Source organism: Achroia grisella, unplaced genomic scaffold (genome assembly GCF_030625045.1).
Source record: "Achroia grisella isolate CSIRO2021 unplaced genomic scaffold, CSIRO_AGI_Agris_v1 utg1086, whole genome shotgun sequence".
Classification (NCBI taxonomy): Eukaryota; Metazoa; Arthropoda; class Insecta; order Lepidoptera; family Pyralidae; genus Achroia; species Achroia grisella.
Window position 1 is genome coordinate 809,820 of NW_026712572.1, and position 11,319 is coordinate 821,138.

General features: G+C 32.4%; 1 protein-coding gene across 1 annotated transcript; it reads right to left on the bottom strand.

The window, feature by feature from the left end:
- Window positions 1-1,643: 1,643 nt before the first annotated feature.
- LOC131843721 (IQ and AAA domain-containing protein 1-like) lies at window positions 1,644-10,086 on the bottom strand. Its single transcript, XM_059192446.1, has 11 exons — window positions 9,775-10,086; window positions 8,188-8,411; window positions 6,096-6,309; window positions 5,263-5,488; window positions 4,898-5,090; window positions 4,575-4,785; window positions 3,637-3,940; window positions 3,278-3,553; window positions 2,958-3,182; window positions 2,323-2,450; window positions 1,644-1,763 (listed from the first exon to the last, which is right to left on the bottom strand). The coding sequence occupies exons 1-11, from the start codon at window positions 10,084-10,086 to the stop codon at window positions 1,644-1,646; spliced, it is 2,433 nt and encodes an 810-aa protein (XP_059048429.1).
- Window positions 10,087-11,319: the final 1,233 nt, after the last annotated feature.

Sequence of the window (11,319 nt, forward strand, 5' to 3'; positions counted from 1 at the left end):
TGATCGCTAGCAAAGAAACGATCAAACGAAAATAAACAAAGTACGAGCAGCAAAAAACTTAAACTCACAAAGGTCTAACAACTAACGCTGATTCCGTTTTCCTTGCTAACCCGTCGCTCGGTTATCCTTTGTAGCGTTGGCCTTTGAAAGAAAAACATTACTTTTTTTGCTGATTTTCCTATACTTCGAGCATTGTTAGTTTTTTTTAATAATGCTTTGTTATATACTTGTCAGTAACAGAGAGGGCACAATCCTTTTACTGTAAAATAGATGGGCTATTTTCCATTGTACTTTTCTTAAATGATATTCTATTAGAAATACGGTTGGTAAACTAATCTTAATAGAGACCTTTGTGTCACAGTAGTTTACTTATCCTGACGTTTATCCAAAGACACTAACTTCGAAACTTTCTATGTCAATTTGTATAACGCTAAATACAAAATCTGAAAACTTTACAACGATTGTAGCAAACAAGCATACGACCCATCCGATGGGTAACGGTTACCGTAGCCAATGGACGCCTGAAACACTAGCAGTGCATGTGCCAGTTACGCCAACTCTTAAGAAATCTTAATATACCTTATTTAAAAAACTCTAAGGTAGAAAACATTTTAAAGTATTTTTACGAACGAAAAATCGTTCGAAACGCGTCAAATTTTTAAATATTATACATCGCAATAATGAATATCAAATAGTCGCAAAAATGAATAAGTCGTAAATAAAATCCAGTCACAATTTTTCCCCTGTTTAATCCGATGAAATGTCGAAATTCAACACGATTTTTCAATATCGGATATTTTTAATTTCTCTCCATACAAAATATCCGTGCGAAAGCCGGCAGGTGTGGATTTCTCGGCATCCTCTTAGGTACCCCTTTTCGCTTTGAACGTTTTCTTCGAAAAGTATTACGAGTTTCAAGATGGAGAACTTCTTAATATCAATTTATTTTCATAAAATCATTTGATTTATTAATGCATTTATTGTTCACTAGCTGCTATTTGCGACTTTGTTTAAATCATAAAAAAAAATTGCCTAAGTTACTGCTTATTAATTAATATTAGCTATCTGCGAGTGAAAGCCCTATTTCGTAGTATGTATAAAATATACCTTCACGGTTGTTCTACTAATAGTCTTATTTAAGCAGTTGTTCCTGTGGGGACCGCAATAAATTGGGTTGAAATATAACAAGAAAAGAATTAGTAAATAAACAGTTACTTCTAATTGATTATTATTATTAAACTATATTATAAGATCATTGTCTAATAGTTAATCAAATAAATTTCCTTATTTCTAAATATTACATACCATAGTTATTGTAAACTTCTCTGTTTACTTCTTTTTAATCACTCAACTGATTTTATGATAATGACTCAACTGATAACGTTTTCACTATTATTTAGATAATTTCTTCCGGAAAGTTTGTTGCGAGCAATACAGTTATATAGACCTCCGTCATATACACTGAACATCCATACAACGAAAAAAGGCTGTACACTAGTGTAAATTTTGATATGGTTTTCACTATTACTTAGATAATTTCTTCCAAAAATTTTATAGTAGTATTCCAAGTATACATATAATTACATTATAGCCCTCATACATATTATACATCCGTGCATCAAATTAGTCTGCAATAAAAATAATTATTTCTTAGCAGCCTCCTTTTCTTCATTCTCTTGCTGCAACTCCTGAAGCATCTGTATGGTTTTCTGCCGTCTCTTCTCTAATGGTGTCTTATACCACCAAGATTCGGCTGAAGATTCCTGTACACATAATCATTTGTATATTTTTTAATGTTAACAAATAATGCACAAACATTTTTGGTGACACCACTCTTTATACAATTTTGATTATTACAATTCTTGTACACAGCCTTATGTTAGTAATAGACCTAAAAATATAGTTCTAATTAATCGCTTATGATAACCTAACCTATTTTTTGATAATGATTTCTTTATCTGTCTCATTCGTGTGTTTATAATAATATAATAATATCAGGACAATTCACACAGCGCCATCTAGACCCAAGTTAGCTAAAGCTTGTGTTATGGGTACTAGATAACTGTTATATATATATAGATATATATATATATATATATATATATATTGTAAATATATACATATTATACATAGAAAACACCCTGACCGATACAAACAATCATACTCATGAATACAATTGTTTGTGCCGTGCGGGGAATCTAACCTGCGACCATCGATCGCAAAGCGGTGTGCTAGACCGCTAGACCACCGAGGTCGTCAAAGTCCAAGTTTATTAGTTCCAACTTTGATTTTATTTCATATTTTGTCAATATATTAAATTACCTGTTCAGCATATACAGGTTCTCTAGAACTTAACTGTACAGCCACTTCTTGGGCAGTCAATGCACGCACGCGTAGCTGAAGACGCCGCTTCGTTGTCAGCACTGCATTTAGAGCAGCTAATAAAGTCCCTGTAAATATAATTGAATTTTAGAGATATCCTAGCTGTATATTAATTTACTAGCAAGCTACATATCCCGGGTTTACATGAGTACAAATGTAGTAAATACAGCAATTTTTTTAAGTAAAGTTTACTCACTGATTGTTTATAGGTCATTATTTGTTAGTTTTAAAGTATATCCATTACAAACTAAAAATGCAATAATTTCTTTTCATAAATTAGATTATAAAACCCGAGAGTGCGATTAAAATTATAAATTTATCATCGCTTAAACAGTTTATTTTATTGGATAAAAACTGCTAACGTTCAATGCAAAAAAAAATACAATTACTGCAAAATTAAATATATGTTAAAAAAAACATTTTATACTTAATAGTTATACAGTAATTGTCTTATCTAATCTATTTGTTTTTTAATATTAAAAAGGAAAAAGAACTAATTTTGAAAGTGAAGATTAATAAGTAAATAAAACGTATTGAAACTTGGTCGGTAATATTTGTATACTGCAAAGAGTTACCTATGGTATAAGAATCAGAAACTCTAGCCAAGCAGGATACGTCTAATCTTGGAGATAAAGCACCAGCCTTATGAAGTTTCATCTTCCACATCATTGATATACTCCCGTAATCAGCTTTTGGAATCTGGATAATTTTATTGTAGCACTGAAAAAGTAGTTTCTGCTCTGCATCCCAGGGATATTTTGAAGTGCCAATAAATATTACGCGGTCTTCTGGACATATGCCTATAAAATCGTTTTAATTTGGAATTAAATTATTAATCAGACGACATTATTATTTTTATATACGAAAATGTGTTGAGTTATTAATTTTATTTTACCTTTAATAATTTTCACCAAGTCTTTTTTTAATCTCTTCGGATCAGTTTTGTCTGTTTTTGGTATTTTTTTCACGAATGGCTTCTCAGCATCGTCCATCCATATGACAGATGGTTGCAATAATCTTGACACTTTCATAACCAAATGTAACAACATTATTAGACCAGACTTTCCTGGATATTTGCCCACTATATTGGCCGGAGTCAAATCAAAGAGCATAGCGCCAGTTTCGCTACATACAGAATGAACTAACATTTTCTTACCACTTCCAGAATGACCTAAATAGTAACAAAATGCTTTAATTGAGGACTTAACATTTGCTACTATTATTATATTTATTTTACAAGTGTATTATTTTTACCTGAAATGAGAACAGATCTTACTAAAGGTGCATTCATCCTAACGTGTTCCGAACCTAATGGCAATATACAGTATTCCTTTATCAACTGTCTAATATCTCCCAGACATGGTGTTGGTTCTTGTCCCTGACTTCTCCATTGAGATCCAACGTAACTCTTTTCCCCAACAAAGTCATCTATTTTAGTAATAGGATAAGGACGTATAATTCCATTAGATACTAATTCTTCGAAAAGCGATTCTGTAGTTCTGTCTGGAGTCAGATCCTTTTCTTTCTTCTTTTTACTTTTTTTACCTCCACGTCGTGCCTGAAACAATTTATCATAATCAAATAAGTACTGTACATAAATGATAATAATTTAACATAATATCTGGATTTGTATGGAGACTCATCCATACATCTACTTACATAACAATAGGCATCATAATCTCGAGGTTTTTTTGTGCGATTAAACATGCAGTGCCGTATTTCAGTACGTGTTTGAGGAATGGCATGCTCTGTCATAAGAGGAAAAATACGTATAAATAATTCTCTCTGAAGACTTATTTATAAGACTATATAACATATTATGTATAAGTGGTGATTGGTTACCGATTTACAGCAGATAAAGTCATGTATAATCTGTTATCCACAGATGACATAATTGTATCCTATGACAACATATATTCTAATTTCAGTACAATAACTAACAAATCATTATCATTACATAGTATAAAACAAAGTCGCGGTTGTTATCTGTCCGTCCCTATGTTTATTTAAATCTTTAAAACTACACAACGGATTTTGAAGTCGTTTTCTTTTAATATATAGAGTGATTCAAGAGGAAGAGTTATATGTACAATACATGTATACCTGTGCGAAGCAGGGGTGGGTAGTTAATTGTTTATAAATCATTTTCAGTAACAAATTTTTAATTAACGCTAAAAGATAGAAAAGCTCACCTTTTGAGGTTTTTTAGATTTTTTACCCTTTTGTGCTCTATCCCGATCATACGCAGCTTGAAGTAATTCTAACTCACTCCGCATCATTTCATCAACCACCTTTCTGATTTCTTGCTCAATTTTCACCATTTTATCTCGCTCTATTACATCTTTATAATATCTCTCATGAGGATCATCTGTACTGTCTTTAAATTTCCAAATATCTTCAAATCTGTTTTTAAAAACATAATTGATTCTGAGAATGTATTTTGTATGAAATAAAATTTTTAATAAAAAATATTATTAATTATTGGTACAAATGCATATAAACAAAAATAACTTACTCCTCATTAGCATTTACAAGGTCTTTTAAAAAAGCAGAGTTATTGCATTTAAACATATTCAGATCTTCCCCTTCATCCTTAGCTTTATTGTTTTCTTCAGATTTATTATTCTTTTTGTCTTTACTATCTTTGCTTTTTTTGGATTCTTTAGAAGATACAGGAGACTTACTTAATTCACTATCCATTCCGGTTCCTAGAAAAGTTCTATCTATATTATTTATAGGTATACTATCTATGAATTGAAGCTTTAGTGATGAAGTAATGAACCTTTTGTACTTAATAATAAATGTCTTGAATTTTTTTCAAAGATCTTAACAACTGAAGCTATTATTGCTAAACTGAAACTGTTGATTTTTCATACATACCTTGCCTGCTATACATAGCTCTACTACCACCGCTTTCTTCAGGTGGCAATTCAGGAAACCTTTCGGTCCTTTCATAATATTCCGATATCCACCTTCTAAGCTCATCACCTATTTGTTCATTTATTTTTACTCCGTGCTGCTTTCTAAGCTGTTCTTCTATCGTATCTAATGCTTCTTTGTATTCAATTTCTCTTTCAGATTGAAGATCCCGTCGATACTCTTTTACCTGAAGTATTATTACATTTTATTCATTATATTAATTAAATTATTTTCTTTTTACATTACTTCGTACTATTTTTAATAATGCTTATGCTTGTGATCACTGAATTGACCTTAATTATTAATCCGTATCATTGTAATTAAGTAATAATGATAATAACTAAGTTGAGATCAATTTAGATTTATTATATGTTATGTTACTTGTTAGAAATTAATGTTAGTCGGTATTTCTTACTATATATATATATATATATACTTTCATAGTTTAATCAAACATCTTTGTCTAACGATGAATAATTATGTATTGTTTAGTGAAAATATAAATTTTGATGACCTCGGTGGTATATCGGTCTAGCACACTGCTTTACATCCGATGGTCGCGGTTCGATTCCTCGCATGGCACAAACATTTGCATTCATGAGTATGATTGTTTGTATCGGTCTGGGTGTTTACTATGAATAATACGTACGTATTTACGAAAAAAAAAAATTATCTATGTATTTTTATCAGTTATCTAGTACCCATAACACAAGCTTCAGCTAGCTTAACTTGGGTCTAGATGGCGCTGTGTGAATTGTTCTGAGATTATTTTTATTATTATTATTATTACTTACTTCTTCTGCTCTTTTTTGCTCCGATGACGGTGTGTACGGAGGTAGCTCCATACCAATAAGTAATTGTTCTTGCCTTTTCCTCTTCCTAGTCTCTCGTCTAGCAATAAAACCTCTCCATACTCGTTGGATTGCAGTCGCGGCAGTGGCAGACATTTCAGTTTTCTGATCTCTGCCTTTTTCTTTTAAAAGACGAATTTCTTTCATAAATTGACCTCTGTAGACAATATAGATTACTAACTGTATTCTGCGGCACTGCCCATATAAGTTCTGATAATAAGCATTGTTAAATACGCTGTTAAATTCGCTTTGTGTTCCTTTATTTATTAAAAATTCAATGCACAGAGCATTAAAGGTTTAATAAATAAATAAGTTTAGAATGTGATCTGTTAGTGTACCAAATATCATTCTAATAAATTAAGTGGTTTTTAAGTTTGAAACTGAAAGCAACATCCATTTTACCTTACAGTCTTGAAAGAACCTTTAAGAGGAACAGAAATAGGGGTAAAATTTAAGAGTTTGGGTGTTTAGAGAAATCTCAGATAACTCTATTATGCTATTATTTTATATTGTATAACATATTTATCTAGAAAGACTATAGGTTATATAATATTACACTACAATAAATAGGAGAGGACAAATGTAGCAAAGAAGTGAAAAATCTGACAAATGTTTTTTAAAAAAATATCCTCTAATTATGTACATAAATCTCATCCCTAAAGTATCATTAAAGAACTTTATCGTATTTTCCCTATAGGATACAGAATAATTATTGCGTTTCACTTATATAAAACTCTAGAATGAGTTTTATCTCTGAGTGTTTATCGCTGACTTTAATCTTTGAGTATCATGTATTTTTTTTTATAAGGAAACAAAACAAAATACCAATATTGCAAATTTGCACTGCCAACAACTTATCTCTGCACAACTCATGGTTGCCTGGTAGAAAATGCCATTAGGTGTTAACTCTGTCATATGTACTTTTTACCTGTGTATGACGTGTATTAAAGTTATTTAAATTTAAAAAGAATATATATTACAAAATTAATTCACATTCTTTTTTTTTTTATAACACAGGGGACAAACGAGCATGCGGCTCACCTGATGGTAAGTGATTACTGCCGCCCATGAGCACCCGCAACACCAGGGGAATAGCAAGTACGTTGTCGGCCTTTTAAAAAGGAATAAGCTCTTTTCTTGAAGGTTTCAATATCGTATCGGTTCGGAAATACCATTGCTGGAAGGTGATTCCACAATGTGGTTGTGCGAGGCAAAATGTTTCTAGAAAACCGCATTGTGGAAGACCGCCATTCATCCAGATGATCAGGATGGTATTTCAGTTTCTGGCGGGTGGTACGGTGGTGAAACTCAGCAGCTGCTATTAATCCGAACAATTCCTCAGAACACTCCCCGTAATATATGCGGTAGAAAATGCATAGAGATGCAATATCAAATCAAAAAATAAACAATAGTCGTCTCTAAGGCGCAGGCCACCCCTAAAGTTGTCCATATTTTCCATTTTGACGGCTTCTGTGGTCTAGTGGTTTAGCACGTCGCCTTATTTCCGATGGTCGCATTGGTTCGATTCCTCGCACGGCACAAACATTTATATTACATGAGAATAATTGTTTGCATCGGTCTAAGTGTTTTCTATATATAAAATGTATGTATTTACGAATATGTACCCATGTATTTGTGTCAGTAATTTTTATATTACTATAGTGGCAAACAGGCATACGGCCCATCTTATGGTAAATGGTTACCATAACCTATGGACGCCTGAAACACCAGGGGTGTCACGTGCGCATTGCCGACCCTTAAGAAACCTTAATATACCCTTTTTGAAGTTGTTGTATACCCTATGCTGTAGTCTTGTGAGAAAACCTCGGCAGGTAGTTCATTCCACAACCTACGTGTACGTGTATCAGTTATCTAGTACCCAAAATACAAGCTTTAAGAAGCTAAACTTGGGTGTAGATGGCGCTGTGTAAATTGTCCTGAGATTATTATTATTAAATGTAAAGCATAATCATAAATGTAAATGTAATAAATAGTAAACAAATTTTATTATTGTCACAGATCTTATTTTACTTACCTCAATCTTCCTTGTCTGGCTCTTTCATGGCTCTGTATAATGAGAACGGCCTGTTGTTCAGTCAACACAAGTGGTTGAGGTTTAGGCGGTTCATAGCCCAGTTTGGTCAATGTGTCGATGACAAATTGTCTACGGCTGTTGACCTCTTCCTGTCTTTCTCTGATAAAGTATTGTGGAACTACCGGTTCAGCTTCGTATGGTGTCACTTGTAGCTTTACAAGCCCCTGTTAATTAGATGGCAATTATTAGAAAATACTTAAAAGAGAAGAGGTTGGATTGGTTGGTTGCTTCACTAAAACATAATCATTACATAGTAGAAAACAAAATCGCTCTCGCTGTCTGTCCCTATGTATGCTTATATCTTTAAAACATCGCAACGGATTTTTTTTAATAGATAGTGATTCAAGAGGAAAGTTTACATGTATAATACATGTACACCGGGGGGGAAATGGGATTGTTAGTAATGTGGACAAATGAACCTATTACTAGCAATGTACCATGTCAGGTTGACCTCCACGCGGTTCCCCCTGGAAACCATCGTGTTAAATTTCTGGTGAATTTGTCACGATGGGCTAACTGACCTGACCTCATGCTCATATTATCACCCTCCACTGGTGCCCCGCCAGCGTAAACCGTTAGCGCAGGCGGGTGCACCATTCCATTATCATCTACAAAAAAAAAAAAATACATGTACACCCGTGCGAAGCCTGGGAGAGTAGCTAGTAATTAATAAATAAAACAATCTATTTACAAACTTATTATAGCTATTGAATTATCCCGTACTAATTTTTTTTTTATGTTTATTTTAGTTAATTTCTTAATTCAAAGTAAGAAACAGTTTTGTTTTTTGGTTCTGTTTATCCTTTAATGGAAAGGCAAAGGGAACTACGGCCATACGGCTATGTCTGCATGTTTTTGATTTATTTGATTAGAAAATACAGTAATAGTTGAAATAGATTTGTTTATATGCTGATATATCAGATATAATATTAGCAAATTTAATATATTGTTCAATATATCATATGCTGTTTTGAAAGTATAGGTTGTAGTTGAAAAATAGATTAATTTAATTATCTGTATAAATAATCTTTAATTATTCAAATAATAAAACCCATTCACAAAAAAAAATGTTTAAATGTATTAATAGTGAAATCAGTAAAATTAAAGAGTTCGTCAGTAATAAGTTTTTATTTATGATTAAAAATTTCACACGTAATGCATATTTTATTATTGTTTATAGGGGCAGTATATTTGTGTTATTATTGTAGTTATATTATTATTTATATAAGTAGTATATTACATTAGCAGTTACATACGGACATTAAAAGGTACAAAGAATAAAGTTAAACAATTATCAATTAAGAGTGCAAGAAAAAAGTATGTATGCGGAAGCAGTTTATAAAAAGTTTTATTTTCGCGCGCAAAACATAATACGCCACAGATACATAATATTGCACGGGGCACAGACGCAGTAGAAAGACGAGCGGATCATAGCTGTATGAGATGGTATATTAATACTAAGTATGAGTATTAACAATAAGCATACATCGATTTATCATTAAGTATAATGATTGTATAAATACTTACCTCGTCGTCATCATAGGTGTAATCTGACATGTTAAGTTCTACCAAGTCATGTTTAATTTCAATTAATCTCCCTAAACAAGCTTCTAGCAACCTTCTAACAACTATACGTTTCTGTGGTTGCAATAGTTGATCGTACACAGTATCTAATCTAGCAAGTAGTACGGTATATCTGATACGAATTTCTGAAAGCAGCGGTTGTAGAGCTGTACGTTCTGCTGCTCCCGCTTCAAAAAGCGCTTCATCTACTTGCGTAGCTTCTACTAAAATCTCTGATGTCTCGCATAGCAAATCATTATATGTTTTGTTGGACATTTTTGTTATATTTCTTTTTTTTTTTTTGTGTCACTATTATTCACTCATTTAACTTGTTATTTAACAGTGCTTTTCAATCTTATTAAACTCACAAACAACCTATTAGTTTACTTCATAGAATAGTAGTGATGAATATGAAAATAACCAATAATATTACATCGTCAAGATACTTGTGGTACCTCTGATACGTGTCACGTCTCTGTACTCGATAATTTCTCTACAACATCTTACTTTTCAAACCAACATGTAGATTATAAAGCAAGCGGCTTGTCGACGGAAATAGGTGAAATAGTGGTATTCCTAAAAAATCTACCTCGGTAAAATCAAACTTTGGCCTATGTTTAACAAAGATTTGGAGATTTAGCCAAATTGAAGAGGAAACGCCTCTACGTATACTATGTGGTTGTACTCCACTCTTGCATTAATGAAACTCCTTTGGAAAGTATTTTAATCCTGAGGAGATAACAACCATCGCTCCTAAGAATATCCTTCAATTCTTGTCCCTGACGGGCCTAGGTAACAAACTTTAAATAACGGCGAGCATAATACATCCCTGCAGGTTGCTGTGCTATAAGTATCTTTAGCACTTAATATTTGCCCAAACTCCTTAATAAAATTTAAAGATTATTTAAAGCGTACACTACACATTAATTTTAAAAATAAGTAATACGTTTTTTTAAACACTTATAAAACAAGCTTATTATTAAACTTTAATTAAAAAAACATATCGTAAAACGTTATTTTAAACACTTTTAAAACAATACTTTTCACATGTAATGAAACATATATCACGTCTCACATAAAACACAATACAGTTTATCGAACAAACCCCGTTGCCACGGTCGTCGCTATCGACGTTGTCACGGATGGATTAACAGCTTTTTGTTAAATTATAAGCGGCGCTGCGAATAAATAGCACTTTTTCACCTCTTATCGTTTATTTTTATTTCAATGAATCTCGTTAAATGTTTTGGAAATTATTAAAAATATTGAATCTGTCCACACTATGTATTATTTAATGGGATTTATAGAATATATATCTCATAACAAACATAAGATATGTTTATTATGAAATATCCTGTATAACATTTAGTAGTTGGAGGGAAAAGCGATTGTTAGTAATGTCAATGGGATCAATGGTCCCATTGACTATTCATCCGCCATACTCGTGATTACAGCAGACCAGTCCCTACAAGCAGCACTCAGGTACTTGTAGCGACTGGTCTGCTCTAA